This window comes from Oenanthe melanoleuca, chromosome 3, assembly GCF_029582105.1.
Source record: "Oenanthe melanoleuca isolate GR-GAL-2019-014 chromosome 3, OMel1.0, whole genome shotgun sequence".
In the NCBI taxonomy this organism is placed as follows: domain Eukaryota; kingdom Metazoa; phylum Chordata; class Aves; order Passeriformes; family Muscicapidae; genus Oenanthe; species Oenanthe melanoleuca.
In genome coordinates this window covers 16,945,521-16,971,170 of record NC_079336.1, presented here as the reverse complement: position 1 = coordinate 16,971,170, position 25,650 = coordinate 16,945,521, and the positions used below count along the sequence as shown (strand labels likewise).

Below are 25,650 nucleotides of genomic sequence, written 5' to 3'. Positions count from 1 at the left end.
GAAGACATCTTTAAAATGCAGTTGTGTGAAATAAAAAAAAAAATAAAAAAAAGATTAAAAAAAAAAAGGTAGTTAGGTCAAATCTGTTGGAAAAAAGGCCATTTCTGCAACAGGAAACAGGGATAGAGAACTTTATATGAATTCAGAACACACAATCACAGGATACTTGTGTTGAGCATAAATTATATGTATGATGCACATAACACAACTGTTCTACAGTAATTTGGATATACAAGTTGAATAAAGTAAAGAGACCACACATTCAAAGATGATAGAAAATCCCTTATTTTTTAACACTGAATTGAACTTTTGCTAATTGTAGAGCATGCTAACTAAACAGCTATTTCTGAATAATTTCAGGCATATTGTTTACTACAGATCCATGTGCCACTGAGGAAGAGAAGAAAGCAGCAGTGGATGACTACCTTTCCTTAGCACACAGTGTGCTTTGTACACCATGCAAGTAATAAACAACTTAAAGTACAATACACCTAAAGGGGACGTTTATCAAACATTTCACTTCAGTGTGACAGAACAGTAATGTATAGTTTCTGGTAATTATTCTGGTAATTATTAATACTAAAAGGTCCGTACCATACATATAAAGCATTAGCTTTTCCATTGTTATCAAGATCATGGCAGAGAACTACAAAAGCAAATAATGGAAAACAAACATGTTCCTCAAGTCAGCTTTCCTCTCCAGTACAGCACTACAAGTCTTAAGAGAACTTTAAAATGAAGTTTTACAAAGGTTCACAAAGAATATTCAGGAAACAGATTTTTGTTGTAAAAAAAAAAGTTGCATGCACAAAACACTTTTCAATGCGCTAATAGGTCCTATTTTCCCCAAAAATTGTCTAATAAATATAACCTTTTTTCTTTTTAGATGAAATTTAACCTACAAGGCTCCAAATAGTAATCAGTGGTGAGATAAATTCTTAAAATTTACAATACAGTCAATGACATAATTAAAAACCAAAAATTAACTATTGCTCCTGAAGTCATTTCGGGATGGAGGGGTGTGCTTTGGGTTTGCTTGGTTTGGAGGGTTTTTTATGTTTTTGGGGTTTTTTGTTGTTTGTTACAAGCTAGCTAACGAATAGAAATTTGTATGCAGCCAGATTTTGAAAAGGATTGAGACTGATTTTAACTGTTGTTCACTTTTGATAAAATTAAAATTACTCCTACTAGAATATATGTAAGTATAATGAGATTATGAAGGCCATCTTCCATAGCAGGTGTCAATACAGAAACCAAAGAGGCCCTTTCCACTCTTATGTGGAAAGGCAATATCCAACATTGATGTTTCATTACACTGATTCAGTTTCAATTCAGACTTCTCATTTAATTTACAAAAATCTGCTGTTATTACACTCTCCTTAAAATTCTCTGATAATTGTGAAGCTGCCTGTAAAACTTGCATGATCACCTCCTACATGGTATCTTTTCTGAAAAGCAGACCACTTTCTCATAGTTTCAACTTTTCTTGCTTGGCTAGGTGGACCCAAAATGATGTCAAACTGTGGTTGGTAAAACATGGAGTAAGTGTATTAACATTTCTATGCCCTGCATCTATTCAAGAAGCAGTGAAAACACATCATATACGCATACTCATAAAGCAACAAACTTGCAAATATACAATGGACAAATTTAGCTTTCTTCTGAATACCAGAAAGAAAAAGGAAACAAATTCCTCTAATAAACTCTGCAGTACTACTTGTCTTATCAAGCAAGAGAAATGTGTAGTTACACAAGCACCATATAATATGAATTCTCATCTTTAACAAACAATGAATTACTTCCACGTAGGCCAAATCAGTTGAAGGAAGACTGAAAATCAAAGAAGTGCAACATTAAATTTATATTCCATAAAAAGAATGAAATTCCAAGTATTACTGCTTTGTGCAGCAAGGGTTTTAGATAAAGGGAGGTGGGGAGAAACATGTTCTCAAGACATTTTCCTCTTACTACAGCACCACAGTCTTAAAAATAGCCTTGAAATGACATTTTAGATTCTTAAAACTGGAATATTAGTTCCCTGCACAACCATATTTCCAGACTGAAAACCCTAAAACAACTAAGCAAGCATTATTTTGAAGATTGAGGGAGGCCAAAGCATAAGTGTATATGCGTGTATATTTGTACAGAGAGAGAAATCCCCCAGACTTGATGTGATCCAGGCTCCTATAACACTTTGGTGGTTTGAAAACTGAAGTACAGGTTGGTGCAGAATTTTTTATACAGAATTTTGTGCAGTTCCATGCCTGCTTTACTTTACTGTGACTAGTGAAGAGGAATAAATTAAATTGCACATCAGAAAGGGATAAGACTAAAAGCCAACAGGCACAAAACTTTGACACACAGCACAGCCATCATCCTCTGCTTTCAGCTGGGTTTGATGATGCTCAGGGAAAGTAACAGATGACTTTGCAGCTGCTGAATGTCCATCCATCTCTAACAACTGCATGTTTTGCATTGCAAATATTCTAATGTTAAACTTTGGAGAAATTCTGGAATTAGATACATGGTTGAAATCTGTAGAACAAAGACTTTATTCAGAGCACTGCTAACTTCTCCTTGGACAGTTCTGACTCTCTGTTAATTCCCAGATGTGTGAAACCAAAATAGAATTTCCACAGCCACCCAGAGAAATGGTTTTAGATATGGCTGGCCTTAAGGAAGGCTTAATTTACCTTTCTATAAGGAACTTTTTAAAAGAGACCTTGTTCTCCCTTGTAAAAGAATGGGCAAATCTAAGTGTGAGTGAAAGTGCCACTCTTCTGATAGTTGAAGTGGAGCTTTTTCTGGGTCACAATTCCTCTTAATCAAATAACCACAAGCTACAGACGTACAGAAATCCATAAACACAAACAGGAACTCTCACTACACAGAAATCAAAGTCCCACAACAAGCTTCCCATTGCCACATGAAAAGCTCATTAACAGTATACAGTATTTGTGGCATTATCTATATAGCTTTATTTCCCAAATGATCATTTAAAAATCTAAAAATTCAGTATTACTAGGTAATTTCACTACCACCTCTGTAGTGCCATTGCTTATCTAGAATGCCTACAGGCAAAGAGAAACTCCAGGTTTTCCCATCTTTTACTATCTTCACATCACATTACTGCACATATGCATACAAAATGATAATGTTTTTATCTACCAGCTTTCATACTATCTCTTTAAAATGCTAAAAGGCAAGCATGAAACTAATATTTAAATGGCAATGTCAGTTATTCTGTAAAAGAAAGAAAAACAAGCTTAACACAGGGTCTCTATATTGTGCTTCTATGCCTTCCTTAAAACTCTTTACATAGTTGGAAACCACTTTTGCATCCCTACTTCATATTGAAACAGGATTTTTTATTTATGTCATAGCACCAACACAGAAGAGAATAATAAGGCTGTGTTGCAGTTTTATCACCAAGTGCATTAAGAAAAATGTTCCCATAAAATGATACAGAAATGAGACAATGAACTATTGAATCCTTGTCATATTTGTTCTTTCTTATTCAAGAGGGGGAAATATTCATTCCTCCTCATCCCTTATCTAATTCATCATACATCTTCAGCATATCTTTTGGTAGGTATAGCTAAGGATGGAGCTATATGTACTTGTTCCAACTGCAACAACTCTCTGTTAAGCATCATTTCCCCAAGTCCATCAATATTATCTCCTGGGCTGAGGATAACATCTGCTAGAGTGACTGCACATAGTTTCATCTACCTAGCTCTGTTGAAATGATCCAGGCTTACAAACAAGCAAAACAGAATTTAAGGAATAAATAAGTAATCCCATACCTTGACAGCACTGAATTAGGAAGCAACTCCACATGAAGCTGGTAGCAATAAGGGTAGAGAAATATAGGAAATCAGCTTTGTTGAGTTCAAACTTGTTGAGTTCAGTCAAAGCCTAAGAGATTAACTGTGGCTATAGAATATGATGCCATCTTTGGTGCCTACTTTACAAGTTGAGCAAGTGAGAAAATGCTCTGCATGCAGAGTGTACAATTTGCAAAGGGTCACAATATGGTCAATCAATACCAATTTTCCCTGCAGCACTCAAAAGGACTTCTCAATGAGGACTATTTCCATGAAAATTTTTAGCTTTATACTACCAGGTGGTTCCAACACAGAAAAAAAAGTAAAAGCTGCAAATTGGTGGGACATCCCATTTATCTTCCTCCAAATGCTGCTCCAACTTAAGTTATAAGAAATAAGCCTGGGGAAAAATACCTGCCTGAAATTTAAAAAAAATAACAGGAAGTTCGTAACCAGAGTTCAAAAAGAAACAGATCTGTAAGGTTAACTAAAAGTACCTGTTACTCCTTGATAGAGTTCCTTCATGCACAACAAATCAATTCACTGCACTGCTGCTGCTGGAACACAGTAGCCAGCAGACATCCCTTAAAACCTACACAATCATTTCTGGACTAGATGCAAAAAGGAAAACCTGCTGATTCCAGATGCAAGTTGTTTAGGACACTGAAAGTCATTCCTGCTGTTGCATTTTTTGTGACCCGATAGATTTTTAAACTAGAAGGGATGGCCTGTCCATTTCACACTGCCTCACAGAATGAAAGAAGTGAGCTTTGTCACATTTCCAGACTTCGACAGAAGAACCTAAAATTTTAAGTAATTCAGAATTATTATAAAGATTCCTTCAGAAAATGCCATAAACTGCAAAACTACAAAGAATGCAACTGAACATCAGATATCATAAAATCTGTTTATAAAGTCTTCTTAATTAATTCTTTTTAATAAGTAACAGCTTTAAAAAGAACTTAACATGCAACCTCAGTAAACATACTAAGAAACCAATTGATATCTGGATCACTGATGCGGTAAATCAGAATAGTCAAACAAGAAAGATACTGTGTAATTTGTCCCCAAGACAAACCAAAAAAATCCCCAACAAAACAAGAGGCAAAAAGCCCCACCTGAAATCACTTTAGGGAGACTTTCATCAAATATTAAAATAAAGATGAAATACAAAAATCCAAAGAATATATGGAATATAAAAACCAATCCCTCAACGGAAGTGTGGATACTAATCAATATTCCACTGTTTCAGCAAACAGGAACTGAGCACATTCAGAAAAACAGCAACTCTGCTCACTCTTTTAGGTGTGGACAGATGCACATTTAGACCTTGCTAAAAGTCAGTAGTATCACTCACCCATGTTTACTCACTGGAGCTGCTTCTCCAAAAGGGAAGTTACTACCTTTTGAAGTAAATACTGATACCAGAAAAAAAATTAAGGAGAAACTTATTTCAAGAGGAGTAATTAAAAACTATCTTTATTATTTCACAATGAAGTTTAAAAAGGATTTTAAGAAGTTAGAACCATTCTTAAACAAAGTGTTAAATGGATATTACCATAATATAAAAGAAGTACAAGGAAAGAGTTAAATGGACATTTACAAAATGCTAACACCTGTCCCTCCCACCCCTCCACTCTTATGTACCGCATTCAAGTGGATCTTAATCCCAATTTTACAGGTCCACATCAAACCACATTACAGTTCACTACTGTTCAATCACCACCTTCCATGCTTCTAGTACCACTTGCTGAATAAAACCCACCACACTGCTGCACACCTCACCTGTCAGAAGCTTGCAGCAGACCAGATATATCCCCCATAGCCATATCCTTTTACATACCACTTTAATCTTTGTGTTCAATCATTCTTTCTAGTCTTTCTTAATGAAACACATACTGTATCACCCTTGATTGTTCTTCCTTCTCCCAAAATTCAAGCCAATTATTGCCAGCCTCCCAGTCTTTTTGAATAATTCCAAAACATTTTACATATACACCAGTAATTTGGTATTTAAAAGCTAATTCTCGATCACCAATAGCTATATACACCTGACTGTACTATCTACAGGAACGATGTTTTCATATTACTTTTTGTTGTCATTCTACTTCATTCCCCTGTGTTTAACCTTGAAACCTGAATGACAATCCCTCCTACATCACTGCCTGCAGACATTCACACTGAAGCTGGAGGAGCTGAAGTATCAGTGCCTGACAGGGTTTGCTCTTTGATCAGCTCAGGTGGTGCAAAGCCAGCTGTCTGCAGTTATTCTGTTGCCCAGGGAACAACAACTGAAGTGTGTACTTCCTAAATCTGCACAGGAGGCCCTTCTGCAGCATTGCCACAGCAGCTCGTGCTGTGCAAGGCTGAAGTGGTGAAGCTGCTATAGCTACAGCCCAGCTGGTGCCCATTAGTGCTCTCGGTATGACAGGAACAAGCAGCTAGTGCTCAGAACCCTCCTCCCTTCCACTGACAAACAGTTAGCACTCTTCCTTATCAATGTGAACAGCCTTCTTTGAGTTTAATACAATTAAGAAATAAAAAAATGTATTACTCAGGTACACGTATTTTGTTTTAAAAAAGAATATGTCTTCTAGCCTTTTTAATCAATTAATAAAAAAATTAACTGTATTCTATTTATTCAACATCATGTCCTTCACAGAAAAAAAAGGGTGGTAAAACAGACTATTTGTTTTCTGGGTTAGGAACTCCACCTTTTGTCCTAAAAGTCTGTGTAGTCTTTGATTCCACATTTTTTCTGAAACACACAGCGTGAGATACATATAGGAATAAAGAGCTACAGGCAGTTTAATTTTTCTTTCCATTACTTAAATGCACTATTTAGCTACCCAAAACCAGACATTAATTTAAAAAAAAAAAAAAAACAAACACAGAAAAAATGAAAAAAAAAAAAAAAAAAAAACCAAAAAACCCAAACAAAAACGAAACAAAAAAAAAAAAAAAAAACAAACCCAAAACCAAAACATGGAAATAGAGAAGATCACTCTTTATCCTAGTAATGGTATATGTTTGCATTGCCCAAGGAGGTTTTAAAATCCTGCTGCACACTAATGCAGATAGAACGATCTAGAAGTGTGCAAAGGTGTGGGGTATGACAGGGAGAGACAGGTAAACCCATCATTTTCTATGGAAGAACAGAAAACAGTGTGCAGAAAGTAAGTAGGCAGTCAAATTGGAAAAGGCATAAATTGAACTTTTTTACAGTCTGATGCTTCCTATGGTATCCCAAGGTGATTTGAGACAATGATTCAGCACAGACATTTTTTAATGGTATACTCTGCAGATATACATCTGTTTGAGGGAGGTCAAAATTTAGTGATTGCACTTCTGGAACTCTGCCATATGGGGACAGCCCAAGCAAAGAACTGCAACCATCACTATACTGGTGAGCTGAACTCTGCTCTTCAGGTAGATTTTGGCTGCAATAATGTAAAAGCTGCAACAGTGAGAGCCACATAGGCAAAAAGGTATTGGCTGGCCATTGAAAAATGATTTGTGAGATTTAACTCTGTGCTGAGGAAAGCTGCACAGTACACCAATAAAACTTAATAAGGGATATTTACATGTTGGCTTCCATCATCTCATAGCTGAGTGGAGCAGAACAGCGCTGTCCACATTGCTACTTTTACACACACAACAGTTGTCTCATGGAGATAACTCACTTTCATCACCAACAAAACCATGGCAGCTCTCAGTGAAATAAGGTCAAATGAAACCAATGCACTTACATTCCCACTTGATATTTCATAAAGTACGTTCTAACCACTAGCTCAATTGGAAAAGGTAGGTTCACTACCCCTCATATCAGCCTTCCATGGTCTCCACTTGGTACTTCCCCTTTTTCAATAGAAATCAAGATGAGTGGCCACAACCAACACACACAAAATTTCTTCCAGCAGTAACTTGATTTCCAAGCTTAGATCTCAGAATCATAATCTGCTTGTATCTTTACATTAACTGGACAATTTGGGTAGCTAGCTTCCAGGTGTGCTCACACATCAAGCAAAAGTAATTAACGGAAGAAAATAACTATAAACAACTACCAGCTAGATAGATATTCTGAGATACACTCAGTTTTCTGTTCATTATGTCAGTTACAAATGCTACAATAAGAAAGGTATTTTTACTAATACAAGAAAAATAAGCTGTGGTTGGGATTTTTCCTAGTTCAATGTATCAACAACTAGCACGTCCAAAATGTCTAGAGAAAGAAAGACTGAATGTTACCCTCTGCTAGTCAGTAGTTTTCTCAACTTGAGCATTCAAACAATACATCATATTGTTAGTTGGCTGCTAAAAACTATGCAGTTCTCAATTGTTTACACCTCAGAAACTCCACCACATTTTCTTTATTGAATTCAAGTGGAGAAAGAGATACAGCTCTTTCCAAAAAGGCTTATAATCTAAGGAAAGTAATTACGAAAACATAACCAAATAGAAACAAATCCAGAAATACCTTGGTGCTCAAATCTTTAGCTCAGGGATGGGATACAATTCCTTTGCTAGTACTGACCAAGTACACCTTATGTTTATTTCAAATGCAGAGTCTTATGGGTGTGTACAATCTCACTGAGATTAGAGGTATGGATCTTTAGGAGGGATGGGTCAGGAAGGTAAGAAGGGAGAATCACCTTTATGAATATCAGCAACTAAAGTGCAGGGAGCTCCCAGCTCAAGTGAGAGATCGTGGTTTAGGATTAGAAGGTAAAGTGGTAGCACACAGTTGGTGTCTGCTAGAAGGACGAAACAAAGGATAACACAACCTTCTGATAACAAGGAGGAGTTTCTTATTTATAGTCTTGGTCCTTTAATAAGGACTTTAACAAGCTCAGTGTCTTTGCTATCCTCAGGATTGAGGGATCCCAGGCTGTTAAGACCAGTGGGAAAGTCAAGCTAGGGAATATTTAAAGAAATTGGAGCCTAGTAATGCATCCACGAGAACTGAGTAATGGCTAATGTATTTATGAGGCCAGTTTCAATTAACTCTGAAAGGTCATGGGTAGAGAGAGGTTCCTGAGGACTTTGAGACAGTAAATGGCATTCTTATATTTAAGATGGGCAAGAAGGATCTATACACTAGTTAGTCTTCCCTTAACTCCCAAGGAAGGTGACAGATTAAAAGAATCTGAAAAAACATTTCGAAACATAAGGTGACTGGGACTACGCAGTACAGATTTATGAAGGAGACATCATGCCTGACAAACATGATGGCTTTCTGCAATCTAAATTAAATTAAAAACAGGCTTGGTAAAAATGGGGAGAGCAGTTGATGTTATTCACCTTTAACGAGCCTTTGGTCCATAACATCCTCACAAACAAACTGAATCATAAGGGTTGAGTTCAAAACTGGTTGAACTGCCATTCTCAAAGGGTTATCATGATCAGTGGCATAAAAGTCATCTGGAGCCAGTTACTACTGGTGTGTCCCAGGGGCTGGCAGCATGGCCAGCACTGCTCAGCATCTTCAGTAATGACATCAGGGGACATCAGAGGCACAGAAACAGGCTGGAGAAACAAACCAACAGGAACCTCGAAGTCCAACAATGCTCTGCAAAAAGAGCCCTGAAGGTCATGGTGACAGTAATTTGAGCATAAGGAACAGTGCTATTAGTCTACTATATGGCATGTGCACTCACAGTGGATATCATAAAACTCTGCTGAGCTGCAAAATAGTCTTCACAATATCAAAAAGGATACAGATATTAATCTCAAATTCTCAAACTTCCTTTAGCTCTGTCACTCAAATTGCTGCAGTAGCAGAAATGCTCTAAGTCTTATGCCTAATGGTCAGAAACATTGATGCTTGTTTGATGACACACAAAAAAACCTCACATAAGAGAAATAAGTCTAATACAGAGAAAAGCAAGACTTTAATTTTCATTTGTATAACAAGCTCCTTGGACAAGAATACCTAAACACAAACTGTAAGAATTTATGTGCTTCTGCAAAATGTTATTTACTGCAACAAAAGCACTAACTGGAGATGGCAAAAGAACAAATTCTCATTCAGTCTTTTATATTAGTTCAGATTGATATTTGAAAATAGAGACAGAAATAGAGACAGATATTTCAAATTAGAGACCGAAAAACACTCCTTTCTTTCTAAGCTAAAAAAAAAAAAAAAGGGAATAGAATTAAGGCTTCTAACGGTGAAAGCAGTTTGATAATTCAAGAGATTATCCCTCAGTGACAGCACTAATTCAGAAGCATTTTATCCACTTTCTACTTTTAAAGCACTCTTTTCAATATCATGACCATTCTGAAGTACTTGAATTTCTGTCATTTTCTCTCCTTCCTCTTCATTCTCTTTTGCTTCATACCAAAAATCCTGCAATTATCCAATAATCTGTCAAATAAAGATGAAATCCTAAATCAAGGGATAACAAGGAACGGTGCCTCAAATTAATTATATTATACATGGCCCATGGTCCCCCAATTCTTATACTTTTTACTATGCATCTGCACTTACACACTGCCTGAGACACCACAGAGCTTGACTCCTACAGCAGTCTTACATACAAATAAGATTATAGCACAGGCTATGATATGACAGCTACGTTACCTCTCATTTGGACAGAACTCAATATACATCTAAGCATAGATGCCTTAAAATTTGAATAGAATTAACATGGAACAATTTCTCAAGCTGTTCATCACTTGTGTAGCTTTTTTTTTTTTTTATCATGTGGATCAGAGAGTCAACCATTTCACTTAAAACCTTACTGCAAGATACTTGTAAAGGAACACTCAAAAGACGTATAACAGAATTACTAGGAAAAAAGAAAGGATTAAAAAGAACATTAGGATAACACTAAGGATATTTATTTCTTCCTTCAAACTATGGGTATAAATCTTCTGTACATCCCACCCTACTGCTGAGAAGAAGGAATATTTAAAGATGCATTCCTCTTCTGTGCCCATTTTAATGACTGTAGCATATCCCATGGCTGTACCAATGATTTTCCTACACAGAGTGCTTTCATTACAGAAAAGCATGTCACCTGCTGCCTTCAATACTAAGCAGATGAAGCATCACCAGCAGCATTATTTCCAGAATCCTTACTGATGAATTTTCTCTGCAGAAAGTTTTTTTAATACATGAGTTCACTGTGTGTAAGTGCAATGTACCAGACAGCCATAACTCATTGCAGATTTATTGTTTTGAAATAATGGATTTTAAAGGCAAACTATTTTCAACAAAATTAAACACCAGTTTTGTGTTTGTATGCTCTGAATGTACAAATGCAAGCTATTTGTATGAAGTCTTCATAACCACTGCACCAGGGCACCTATCTTGTTTAAGAAAATCCAGGTGAAAACCAGGCACACACGCCTGCCTGCATGTAGAAATTTGTAGGTAACAGCTTTGTCCAGCCACACTTCCTTTTGCCCTCTGGTGGCTTTCTATGTCCCTACATGAAACAGAAGTGAAGAATCTATTTTTGTAGGAGTGAAAAAATACATTTGAAGTGGGACAATAAAAAAGTTTCCACAGATGTTTCCACAGATTTGGAAACAAATTGCATTCTTAGGAGAAGCAGGGGCAAGCACAACTACAAAAGATGACAGCAACACAGAAACTTACTAATTATGCTTTTAAATTTAGATTAGATGAAGATTCTGCTTTTAAATTTAGTTTTAGCTCTTCTTAGTGAAAAGAATTCATTTAGCTTTATCTCATGGATTTAAAACAAAGATTTATCTGAAAGGCTAAAGTTAAAACCAGAGGAGGCATTCCACTGTGAGCTCCTGAAACAGCATTATTAGTGCAACAGTGTCAACTACCTAGTCTTGCAGACCTGACACTTTTAGGTGAGAAGGACCCAAAAGATGAGCTCCTTTGTTTACAAAGTTACTTAATGCATGTAGAGAGAAATAATTCAAGCCATCCCAACATGAGGCTGTACTCTCAAGTGGTAGTTACAGTTCAGGAAAAAAACTCTTTATATCAAGACTGACAGTTTTCTGAGCCTTATGTGCAGCACTAGATGGGAAAGTCAGCAAAACATTGCCATTCTTACAAAGGGCACTGAGAATAAAAGAGAAGTAATTGTTTCACAGCCCCATGAAGACCTGGTAAGTCTTTCTATAAAGTTAGAAATCATCAACCTGGCAAACAACTCCAGTTCATGATCTGATTCAGCATTTGGTACCTGAAAGCAGATAGAAAAAAGTACTTTCTTTAGAAAAGAACAAGTAAAAATTAAGACAATTATTGCCAGAAACTTAATTTTGCCACAATGAATGCATGCACCTAATACCCAGTAACTAAACATTCTCTTCAAATTGAGCAGCATGAAGATTTCACTTTAATTCATCAAGATTCTTTAAGATGAACCTACACAACACCTGCTAATCCTTATCAAAACAAAACCACCCCATAGCACCAGATACTGTAAAAATGCTACACAAAAGAAGGCAACTGTTTCAAAATATCCTCTTCTCTAGAAGGCCGAAATTATCTCTAAAATTATTACTCTTAATTTTGTGGAATAAGCCATACAACAGAGCCACTGTATTACTGAGATCAGCAGAACAGAAATTCTTGACCAGATCTTCATAGTGTAATTTATTTCATATACATCTTTATAATGTCTTTCATCTAATTTCTGAAGAACTTGCATGTTTCCCTTCAATACATTCTCCAAAACAAACCGTCTGTATTTTATAGAAGTCTGCAATGGAGAATTATGACAGGTATTTTATTTTTTGGCAACTTACTTAAAATAATGTCAGGTACAGGTCTCCAGCCCTGAGGCCAGAAAGCACAGTCTAGCTGAATTTTTTGGAAGGCTATGTTAAAAGAAGGAGGCTAAACTTCAACTATTAATGAATTTCTTGGATTACATCTGGGCATCATTGTCTGAAAGTACACTAACCCAAACCAAAACTGCTCAGGGAGTACCCTCATAGCTTAACAGCAGGCTCTACTGCAAGTCAGTCCCTAGGTCAATGCTATGACCCTGTTCCAAGTTATTGAAATACATATATAACCTTAAAATAATAGTCTAATATCCTGAGATTATTTCTTTTACTCTACAGGTTACAATTTCCAGAAAAAAAATGTCATTATAGCAATATTGCTGTAAAAAACCAACCAAGCAAACAAAAAAACACCAAAACTCAACAAACATGTGGTCAGGTGACTGATACCAAAACCTGATTATTCAACATTATGACTTTCACAGCCAGCAGGTTCTAATCCTCACAAACTAGCAGGTAAGGGTTGTTTTCTTAAACGGTTTTTAGTGCTGATACAGCTCACACACACATATTCCACATCTGCTTCCACCCCACCTGACATCATTAGAGTAAATCATTCCAAACATCAGACTTTAATGCTGTTATTTTTATTGCCTATATTGTGACATACTAATTTTCAGGTTTTCAACTACATAAAAGTACTCTTGTGGTCGTGAAAATACCCTTGCAACCCAACCCACAATTGCATAAACAATCAGCATAATCATTCTGTTTAAAACAGCTAAAAGAGAAGCTGAAGTCTCTAGACCACTGTTCATCTAACAGCAACATCAAAACGAAAAGTCAGATCTGCAATATAAGACTTGGCAAATTATTTCACCAATCATTTCAGCAAATGCCACAGAAAGGAAGAAAAAACAAGGTGTCAGGAAAACAGCAGAAGTTGCCACAGATAAAGAAGAAACAAAATACAAAACAAAATAATGCTAATTAAAAATCAAAAACATGCAGACATTTAACCACAACAACAGATTTTTATATGGACAGACAATAAATGTCTGCTAGCACCTAAGGGCCAGATCTCATGTCTAACATTTCTCCAGCCTCTCAGAGAACTGACTGCCCAAAAGCTATTTTACCATCTCATACCTTCTTGTGCTCTCACATACCCCTTAGCTGTTTTTGGGACCTCATTCCTCAGGATGTCCTTATTTCTTCAACTCTACCATTGCCTTATTTTCCTCACTGTGTCTTCCAGCAAGCATTTCCCCTATTAGACCTGTGATGGCAACAGTACAATTGTCTACAATTATATTGTAAAACATGGTCCTTTACTTTTGCCCCTCCAAGCATAACTTTCCCCTGCACACAGGGGGTTAACTGCATACAATCACATTCTGAAAATTCAGCTTTATAATAATGGAAAACACTACCCAGATCCAACTGGAGGTTCAGGAGGCAAACAATTCTCCACCTATGCAGACTTTTCAGTTTGGATCATTTTTCTTTTTCCTCCCCTTTATCTCCCCATCATGTCACCCAAACCAACCAGCAGTTTGCCTTAATCCTTGACTTCTCAAACCATGCTACCATCTCTAAGGATCTGCAGAATATCTAACAGAACACAGTAACTACTCAAGTAGCTGACCATTACACCGTATCAAAATCCAAACCAACCACTAGTTTCTTTGCTGACATGCTGAATGGATTCAGCTGTATCTCAGAGCAATGCATAAATCTGAGGGTTAATTCTAACTTATAAGATATAATGAAAGCTATATTCAGTTTTGCAAATAATGCTGTATAAACTACAATTAATTTATAAAACATTGTTTTAGAATGATAGCTTTCCCCAAATTCATCAGCATGATCATTCATTGCAATCTCTTTACTTAGTATTCTGGTCTGCAGAGACCAGACACAAGAGTCACTCGGAAAGAAGCCATCCATTACTGGCAAACTGGTAAATGGCTGCAGAACACTTTAAATAGGTTACAGAAAAATCCCCAAATTCCCCATTGCTTTAATGATGTAGCTGAAGTTTATAAGTCCACAGGAAACAGTCAGCCTCCATTTTAAAAGTATCCTAAAACACCAGGTGAGAGACAGGGAGGGATGTATAAACAAGGGAAGAGTTTAAAAAAGTTCTGTATGAAATAAAGCAAATGCAAGGCATGACTCCTCCAAGCCCTTAAACCCACATACAATCCACTCCTACCACTGCACATCCACTTAGAATTTTTCAAACAACCCCTAACAGTGTATGATAAACTGAAATGACAAAAACGGCATCATCAACATATTACCAAGTATTATCCAACATCATATTAATCATCATTATCAATTCAAGGATCCAAATTTTATCAGCCATTTCTAAAGTGAGGCTTCCATCATCTACTTTACATACAAAAATTATTAAACACAGCCTAGTCCATTGACTGTTGGTATTTCTTGTTGCCTCAGAACATGATTAAAAGTCCATGAAATGGCCTTCTGAATTCCCTTCCTAGAGCCTGAAACTTGAGCAATACTGAGACTGGATACAGATAATTTCCCAAAGGAGTCTAGCACTTTGTCAAGTCTCCACTGTTCTAGTTCCCAAGTGACTCCCCTTTAGCATGATTTACAGGGTTTGGCATTTCACTTTTTCACAATGAAAAAATTATCCTAGAGTAGGCTAGGATGCTCTTCTGAATAATGAAGCAAGCTTCTTTCAGACTTGCAGTAGGAATACACATGTGAAAAGATTTTCCCCTTAGCAGTTGAAGAGAGCACTTGGTGAGTTACTAACTTCTTGCAGACTAATTTAGCTTCATTTTTAATCATATTGTATTTAGTGTAACATTATTCTCATTGGTTCATATCATTATTTGGAGGGTACATTCTTGACCCTCAACCCACCCCATAATCCTTTTTTTCTGATATTTAAATGCGCATTTCTATAAGAAATGCTATGATCTCCTTAATTACTTTGTCACCTTTCTTATTCACTTTTTAGAAGTGCCACTCCTGTCCCACTTTAATTTAATGAAAGTAATAAAAAATGAGGATAGTCAATAGACTACAACTAGTCAGAATAGCAAAAAAGAAGAAAGGTATGAAGTTCCTAGAATTGCTCAAATGGATTTTCCACTAAATACAGCATCTTCCATTTTAATTCTGGGCTACTGCAAAGCAAATTATATGATTTCTGCTTTGCTGAACATAGCTTTAGGATATTAATAAGTACCATAGGCAAATAAGCACATGTAAATTTCCAGAGATTAGGCATTAAATAAATTACATTGCAACTGTAGCACTCTATCTTATTGTCACTCTTATTATCATCACTCAAAAACAATCTCTAAATTGTGTTCTCTCAAGAATCCAACCTTTTAGTTTAAGTCCTACTCTGTCTCATACTGAACTTTAACAATCTAATTTAACTTCTAAAGCTAGAAGACTACCAAACTCATTTCTCCCCTTGACTTTTACTACTTTAAAGCTGTCAGTAACAATCTCACTCTCTTCCAGAGAAAAAAAATATAACCCACACCCCGGTTTTAATTCAGTTGATTTGCTGTAGTTGAAGAGAAAAATGATGCATCAACATGTCACAAAACTGAGTAATAGTGCATGAGTTCTTCTGGATACCTCAGATATTAATTTTGCAAAGCCTTGAAGCTTGCCCTGCCCCTGAGATATTAAGACTATAATCCTTCTTTTCTCCTCTTATACTTAGCTTCTTCCACATATTCATGCACTTTCTCTCTTTCGTTAGGGAATCTGTGATAAAATACAACAATCTTTATTCTCACAAGATCAAATAGCTGCCAAACACATTTACAAAAATAGGAGTTACTTCTCAGCGTCTCCTCAAGACATATCTTGTCTCTTAGCAATGCCAGTTACACTGGGATGGTCTTAATAGTCTTAATACATTTCTAGCACACAATATCAATGGGTAAATTAGAAATGTGTAGCACAGGCAAGTGCTGTGCCACCAGCATAGTAAATTCCTGATCTTTTCTGGAGGCTGGACAAGATTATACATAACTAGTAAGCCTATCACTTGAGAATAAAATGGTCTTCCTATAATATCAGTCAATATAAAATCTCCTAAGTGGCAAACTCATGATTGGTTAAGGGGAGAAGACAACTAAAATCAAGGCAGGAACTGAGTCTAATAAGTTTTCCCTTTGTAACTATGTGATTTAAGTCAGTATTAAGTCAGTATTTCTGAAGTGTGTGCATGAGGAGGGGTGGAGAAACAGTTCCACAATCTTTTCTTTATAAAAAAAAGTCCTAGAAAATGGAATTTCTGGTTAATAACCAAAGATACCATTTTCCAAAGCTACTGGAACCACTATTATTCTAGTTAATGGCATAATTGAGAATGAAAAAATACAAGGCTTTATTAGTGATGCAATGTCAAAATAGACAAAATTGTAAATACTGATGCTAACAAAAAAAAAGGCAGTTTCCTTCATTTTGACTTCAGAGTCAGGAAGGTATTTTCCTTTTTAAAACCTAATTGTACATTGATACTCTAATAAAATATCTTGAACAAAGAATACAGAGCAGCATTTAATTTAACTTCACCAACTGTTTAGAGAATATAGTTCTCAAATTGCATATTCAGCAAGGATTTAAATTTTTGTGTGACTTCTTGTGAACAAGAAAATTAACTGAGCCATCTTATTTTTACATTTTAGGGGAACATGCTTTTCTCGAATGCATAGAATTTAAAGATATGCAGAATCAATGTCAGTAAATAATAAATATTCTGATGGGCTTTATATAAAAGGGCAGTAAAGCAAAAAATAGGAATGGAGAGTCTGCATCCAATCATCAAAATGTGCTATACTTGGGACTTCTGATATATTTTTGCCTAGAGTTTCTAAAAGCAAAAGCTCATCTCAAACCAATGACTAAATTGTGGTTGCTGCAAGTTTAGCCATTTATGGCAAAAAAATAATCTGTTTTTTTTTATCAAAAGTAAGCACTTAAAATAATATAGTGGACAACAAGGAAATTATTTTTTACTGACATAGAAGCATAGCTATTATAATTCATGAGTACATCACTTTGTTCTTTACTAGGTGTAATAATAATAAATATGTTTTAAGTTCTACCTCTTTATGCCTCTTTCACTTACAAGTCAATGACAAGTAAAAAAATTTCATATATCCATGAAGGCAGGAAAAAAAAAAAAGTTCATGCTCCCAGAGAATGACAGGGCCAGATTGCTTCTACTTCTGAATGAGGTTTCCTACCTGTATGGCTCAGGAGAATACAACCCATTACACATTTACATATCCACACACATGGGAAAAAAACTTCAGATCTAAGCATGATGGTATGGGATTTTACAGAAGCAGTCAACATACTCTTTGCAATTAAAAAAAAAACAAATGAAAAAACCAACAGCAAAACCAAACCAAATGTGGGAACTTGCCCATACAAGAGGATTTTTTGAGTTTTGATTAAGACTTCTGGTATCAGTTCAAGGCACCTCTCAACCAAAATAGTAAAAACTTCCAAGCATTATTCCATCAGCCCTCTTCTGAGACAACTTAAACTTTTTGTTCAAACCTTGACCCCAGAAATAACCCATTGTTACCAGCTGAATGCACACACCCATTTCTCACGCAGAATTCTTGGCACTCAGCAGAAATTATCAAAAAGCTTTGCATATTACATTATTTTGCTAAATTTTATTCCCTTGTGAGAAAAGAGAAGAAAACACCAGCATCTAATTTGTATTTCAAAACACAGAGCAAGATTGCTGGTGTCATCTGTGACTTTCAGGCAATAGTATTAACTATCAAGTAGTTAAGGAAAAAAATAAACAAGTCTGTGTCTGAAACTCATAATGGGATGATAACAAGTGGATACCATGGAAAGATTTTTTTACTACATTTAATAAAATAAGCTTATATTCCCCAAACTTCCTTTATAAAAGGCAAATTCTTCTTAACAAAAATAAAATATCAGGAGAGCTGCGACACCTACTAGAGTACTTGTACCTACTACATCTTTTCATACCTCAGTTATGATAACTCTTGGAAAATGTGAGAGAGTAAAAGAAAACTCAGTATATTTCCCAATATAAAGGAGGAAATTCTACCCTATTCCACTAGCTCATCCACTGAGCTAGGAAATAGAAAATGTACATAATTCCACTTCTCTTCAATGCCACATTTTATCATTTCTTTAAGCAACTTCAAAAAACAGCTATTAAAATGGACACACATCACATTTCTTCAATCTCCCAGTTTCAAGAATGTTCAAGTCTTGACAGTAGCACTGGGCCCAGACACAAGGGATGGGCACAACACTTACAGCTGTTCCTGAAAACATCATCTCATTTGACTTGTAGTTCAATGAGAAAATGAGCTAAAAGTCATTTTAAAACAACAAGGAAATGCAATACATTAAATGTTGTAAAGGTTCGATGGCTTCATTTAGCTGCATTACTACTTGAAATAAGTTGTCTGCTGAACTCAGTATTCCTTATTACAGAACCCCACACTGTGTGCTTTCAGTTCTGTACATTGCTATTTAGAGTCAGTAATCACCATTTAGAATGAGATCTTGTTCTCTGCAGAATGTTAATGGATGATAATTCTAAAGTAAGATGCATGAAGAATAAACAACAGAACTTAATACTAAAAAATCAGATAAACTAAATCCAGAACACAAGTAATCTGGAAGAGAAAACATGCATATGTTTTATTAAGTCAAATAAAGGCAATTGGAAATATCACAGAAAGGTTCTCAATCAAAACGCCCACAGTCATTTCAATGGAAAAAAATCTACTTATCTTCCATCATTTGGTTTAAAAAATCCAAGATTTCTGAAAGAAATACAAATCTTAGCAGTTTTATTTCAATCCAAAAGAATTAGGAGAACTAAGCAATCCTGGAAACCTCCCCCTAATACAACCAGAAGGCTGAACAGCAGGAACACACATCTCTACAACTGTTCACAGATGTACCAAGCCTGAAATTCACTCCTTAATTGTTATACTCTTGAACTGTATTTCCATGAAAGAACAGACTAATATTTACTAGAAGAAATAACATTTATTTCAATTAACACCTCAGATTTCTTGTCAGAGAGAAAAATCTCCTCCTTCCCCAAGTGATGCAAGTGAAGTTTTCTAGCCTCATGACAAATCTGCACACCTGCCTCACTCAGGAATTTTACAGAGATCCTTAATCTCAATAGTTGTGCACTTACAGTAAGGTTAGACAAGGAGCATTCCTACTGAGGAAATACTTGGATAAGAAGCTGTAGATCTCTGTGGGCATAAATGCATTTCACATATGAAAAATAACATTATATACAAACTTCATCCACAGGTTTAAGTAAAGCTTGATGCCAGCACATTTTGAAAGATATTTAGTTGTACTTTCAAAGGGAAACATACAAACCAATAAAAATTATGCTTCAAGTAAAAGGAATATATTTTATTTGCCATGCTTTGTATTCATCAGCTAAGCATAAGGTTTATTTTGCTGCTTTTCTTAACATGAATGCACAAGTTAACTTCTAACCAAGATAACCTAAGGATGTGACACAAATGAGGTACAGACAAGAATTGCAGATTTTTTTAGAAATGGTTGTGTTGACAATTCCAACTGAAAGTGTTTACACATAGCTAGAGGTTCAAACTTTACACATTCAGAAATATCAAAACAAGTTGAGCATATTTAGGACTTACTTTTATTGTAGCATGTTGCTAGCACACCTTTATCTGCAGGACTTGTACTAATGTGCCAAATTTCACCCACTTGATGAAGGAGAACATTTTTGTTTATAATGTTATTTTCGTCATCAAAATCTATGATGTGAATCTGCAAATACAATAAAATAGAACATTAGTGTTTTAAATGTTTTCCTGTGGGTCTTAATTATACACAATGAGTACATGGAACAATTTAATGAGATTTTTATAACCGACATCTACTTTAATTAATTGTTATACTAACAATTTACTATACAATTGATTTCATGCAGGATGAACTTTTCTAGGAAAACACAAGCACTTTCCCTGTTTGAGGAAATACCATGCTTATGCTCAATTTCCAACTTCAAGCTTGAAGGTGATTTTTTATTTTATGGTTAATAGTAAATAAGCCATGTATTACAATTCAACACCTCTTACAGCAATAAACAAAAATAATAACATTACAATCCTTAGTCTAAATGTCAGCATCACTTCTGTAGCCAAATCATCTAATTCAAATCATCTACAAAGAAAAAAGGAGAGAGGGAAAGGACTCTTCTTTGAAGTAAGTACTTTACACTCAGCAAGAAACTTTGAGGGTTCACTTTAGCAGTCACATATCTTTACCAAGACACAAATCTAATATTTTCATACTATATGGAAACATGAAGTACTGAAAGATGAAGAAAAACAGTAATATGTAAATATATAGATATTATTCTTAAAAGAGAGAACTAAGTTGGCTTTTTAATTATTTTCATTTGTTTGTTGCAGGTTTTTTTGCTATTTGTTTTTCTAATAGGTCTACATTACTATAATTTTTCTGTCCCTTTTTTAGTCAGCTGTTTTTCTATAGTTGCCGCAGAAATATAAGAAATTTAGGAAGATTTTAGCTTGGTAAAATATACAGAAGGAACTTTACTTGTTTACTAATTCCCCTAAGCTCAACAGTGGACAAATAAATTTTAAAGACTCACAAATTCTAAAGCACTGTATCCTCATTAAAAATAAATTTTCAAAGTTGGTGAACAATGAAGAGGGGAAAAAAAAGCTGAGTTATCCTATCATCATGACTGAATCAACTTTACTAAATGAACTACACTGAATCACTGCAAAAATCTTAGCTATGCAGAAATACAGAAGCCTTTCTTAAAATACAGAAGCTGCAATATAGGTCTCAACTTCATCTAAACACTATTATTTTTAAGGGGATGCGTTTACACGTTACCTTTTTCTTTACTGCCCAGTCATCAGAAACTCCTTTTTCAAATATAATCCTGGACCTCACCACCTATATTATTCTTCCATTTTGTCATCCCAGGCATAGAACTGCCTCTGCAGTTGATCAGCAAGTTGTCTTTTGAGACTTCATTTGCTGCCTTGAACCTAGGAATCTATTCAAGAATCAGAACACTAACCATCTACCCCAAAAAATGCATATCCATCTTAAAGAGTGAAAAAAAAGATCAGTTTAACATCATACCTTGCTTTTGTTTGGAGTCTCCTTTGGCAGCTCAGGCCAAGTCTCTCACCCAAGAGAGTGAGACATAAATCTAAATCCTATTTACTACAGTCACACATATCTCTTCCCACACTAACCAGGTTAAAAGTCACTTGGCACATAAGGGAGTGCTCTTCACCCCATCTGAAGCCTTTTGAAGGCACAGATAACCAATTTCTCTCTGCTGCTGTTTCTGATTCAGCTGACAACATGGACCAGCTGTAACCTGGTGGAAAACACAGGTAGCTCATGAAAGGCCCAGACTGAGATTTTTGGGAAATAAGAAATTTAATTCTTATGCAGCAGTATTGTTTATATCTTTTGAGTTGAAAAGTTACATCTTTCACAGCTATGTCAATCAACACCACCTACCCCAGTAAGCTGATTAGCATAACAGAAAGAACTGCAAAAGTTCCACCAGTGTTTTTTTGCTAAGAATCTTCCTACTAGATTTGAATACATGATATATGGAATAGTCACTTCACTAAATACTAAGGACAATAGAAATTTCATAGAAAGTATTCTAATACCATATACGGTACACCACCATGTTCTCAAGTGCCATACTCACACTTTTTTGAGCTCTTCCAGGTATGACAACGCCACCACTTCCCTGGGCAGTCTTTTCCAAAGCTTTACAACCCTTCCCCTGAAAGCATTTTTCCTAATATCCAGCTTAAACTTCTCCTGGTGTAACTTAAAGCTATTTCCTCTCACCTGTCCTGTCTCCTGCCTGGGAGAATAGTATGACCCCCACCTGGCTACAACCTCCTTTCAGGTAGCTGTAGACAGTGATAAGACACCCCCAGGCCTCCTCCAGCCTCCTTTTCTCCAGATTAAACAACCCCAGCTCCCACAGCTGTTCCTAACAGCTGTGCTCCAGACCCATCTCCATCACCCTTCTCTGGACACACTCCAGCACCTCAAAGTCTTCCTTGCAGTGAGGAGCCCAGAACTGAACACAAGGTTTGAGGTGCTGAGTACAGCAGATGCAATGCACTATATAAATAATGAAAATTAGTATTTTAAATTCTAAGACACAAGACTGAAAATAACTTGGAAGAGTTCTGAGAATGAGAGGAGAAAAGAATAAATTACATACTTGGATACTTCCAATGCATACAATAAACACTTTAAGTTTAGCAACAATGAAAGTACTGAGGACAAAAGTTCCAAAACTACACCACATATAATACACTGCTACTAAAACCATTTGCAGCATGTTATGAGGACAAAATGCCAATTACTATACACTATTAATATGTCAAATATTAACAATATAAAATTTTACAAAAACTTTCCTTTCCTTTGAAATACTAGTATTAATAGGAAAATATTTTCACCTTAAATATATTCTCCTATGAATACCTAAAATTGCTTTATACAGCAATAAGCCTCAATGAGAGAAAAGTTATCATGCCAGCTGTAAAATTATTGCTCTTTCATTTGCACTACACCTGCCCATGACCAGAAGAGAAGAAATAATCTGCACATGATAAAACCTCTCACTGTGCAGGACTTAGAAAAGTATTAAGTGTTGTAAGAAAGCTCATAAATTTGGTCAGGTAACTAAAAAGTTTTTAAGGAAATGAAGAGAACCTAGTGCTGAATTAAGTTATAATGAGCTGAGGCCTAGGGCACTTCTTGGGGATTGAGGAACTAGCTGAGAAGAAATGATGGCCTGAGGCACAGCTAAAGGCCAATAACCTCCAAATATATGTGAATACACCAGAAATTGCCCTGCATTTCTACTGTTAATGTTATTTACTGGAAAAAGAAAAGCATACTCAAAGTTGAAACATATGCAAACATTTCTAAAATACATAGCATATACCAAATAAACTTAACAAAATCAGAAAAATTAATTTATTAAAGATCTGTTGGCTATCAACTGATAAGTAAGAACCACTCTTTAAAAATTTGTACCAGAATTGAATTAGTTGAGCAAGTTGTAAAACCATCAAAGAAGTAACAGTTAAAAAAACCAAAAACATTATAACCAAATAGTTGAAGAGCAAGAGCGCACAATCAAAAATATAATTGTGTGTGTTGAACTCAACTAAGTTTGTCTGCCACTTCTTTTGTTACTCTTTGCCAAAGTATTACTTGAAATGTAAATGAACCGAATGCTCCATCCCCTTATGCCTTGGAATAACTCTTCTTGAGTCTTATCCAGTATTATCATTGAGTAATGAACTCAAAACCTCACTGGGAATTGACAGCTTACATGTCCCAAAGCTAAAGTTCCAAGCCATTTTGTGCAGCCCATCACAAGCCATTTCAAAAGAGTCGGTCACTATTCAGTTCCAGTGATTTCTGTGGTGGGTGTTAGCCTTGGCTAACAGATCCCACCCAAAAAGGACAGGGAGGAACCAGGAAGAACAGGAATGAGATAGTTTATGTGCCAAGCTACACACAGGGAGGTCACTTACTACCTGGGCCAAACAGACTTGACTTGGATGAATTAATTAGTTCCTTGGCAGCTAAAATAAACAAGAACCTTTTCTCCTCTGCTTTCCAGGCTGAACTTCACCCCAGACTCCTCTGACTCGTTCAAGTGGGGCAGGGGGATGTGGGGCAGAGGTGGTTTATGGGTGTTTTCTCTCTGATGCTCTTTGCACCTCCCTCTTTTCCTCTGCCTCAGCACAGGGCCTTAATGGGAAACTGACTCACCTGAAGTGGATTCACTGGAACCAGCCATGTGTGGGCATAGGCAACCCCTGGCCCCTCCTCAGAGGCCACCACTGCAGCTCTTCTGCTACCCAAGCCTTGCCAACCACACTCAGTACAGCCCTCTAACCCTTTCAGCCTCAAGAACTTGTTCCAGTATGATTCAGTCACAGAAATTAAAATTGCTGTACAATTAAAACTCATAGACTTAACTTCAGAAGAAACAGCCTAACAGAAACTGAGCCACGAAAGTCATTCAAATTTTCCTTGGAATTGTTAAACTCATGATCAGAAAGGACACAGATGATTTACAATAATGAATATTGAAAAATTCAGTTTATGAAGCATCACGTACAATGAACTATGAATGTACCAGGAGTCCCATTAGAAGCAATTAAGGCTTAAAGACTTTTGTTTTACTTTGCATCTCTTCAGGGATTTAAAGATAGCTCCAGAGCACGTACAGATTCAAATTAACAAAAATATGGCAATCTTATTACTTAACATATTAATATTAAATTAATATAATGAAACCAATCTGATTTAGTCATACAATTTAGAAGAGCAATATGATTTTCAGAAAATGCATACAGCTTTCATTCACCTCATTCCCTACCAATCTCTTTACATTCTACCCACGGAAGTCTTCAACTTGACTATCAATGATCTACTGAACAGGGAGGAGAAAAGAAGGAGGAGGATTTGGAACAATGTTAAAAAAGTGGCAAAAAATTACATCTGTCATTTGACAGAAAAATTACCTGATTATCATATCTAAGAGACTGTGTTCCAACCAAAAATCTTATTGCATCTGTTTCTGCTGTCTGAGGTGTTAAAGCTCGTGCCTAGGGAAGAAAAAAGCCATTAGAAAAGTACAATTAATAAAATCCATTAATTTCAGCAAAAATCTTAAAACTTATATATCAATTGTCATTTTAAGCATTACATTGTTAAAAACAGCAGACTTTCCTACCCTTTATTTCCATTTTGCTTGATATATTTTTTGTGCAGTTTCTTGTACTTGTGAGGATTGAGGAACAGAGGTGCTAAATACATTACCTGATCGTCATTATAATAGGGATAACATTAAACACAGCATCTCTTCCTAACTAATTGTCCTTTATCATATTAAAAAACTCCATAGAACAGTGGAAAAATTTTAACTATTGTTAAAAACCAGCAAGATATCCAAGAAAGAGGCTGCTCTTACAGA

At 35.9% G+C, this 25,650-nt stretch overlaps 1 protein-coding gene across 1 annotated transcript in view; it reads right to left on the bottom strand.

Moving 5' to 3' along the window:
- The window catches only part of EIPR1 (EARP complex and GARP complex interacting protein 1), a 74,670-nt gene that overhangs the window by 40,127 nt on the left and 8,893 nt on the right, over nucleotides 1–25,650 (bottom strand). Inside the window, exons 2-3 of the mRNA XM_056488926.1 lie at nucleotides 25,199–25,282; nucleotides 20,261–20,393 (exon numbers count right to left, since the gene is read on the bottom strand). Of these exons, the coding sequence (XP_056344901.1) occupies nucleotides 20,261–20,393; nucleotides 25,199–25,282 (217 nt within the window). The remainder of the gene's footprint in view (nucleotides 1–20,260; nucleotides 20,394–25,198; nucleotides 25,283–25,650) is intronic.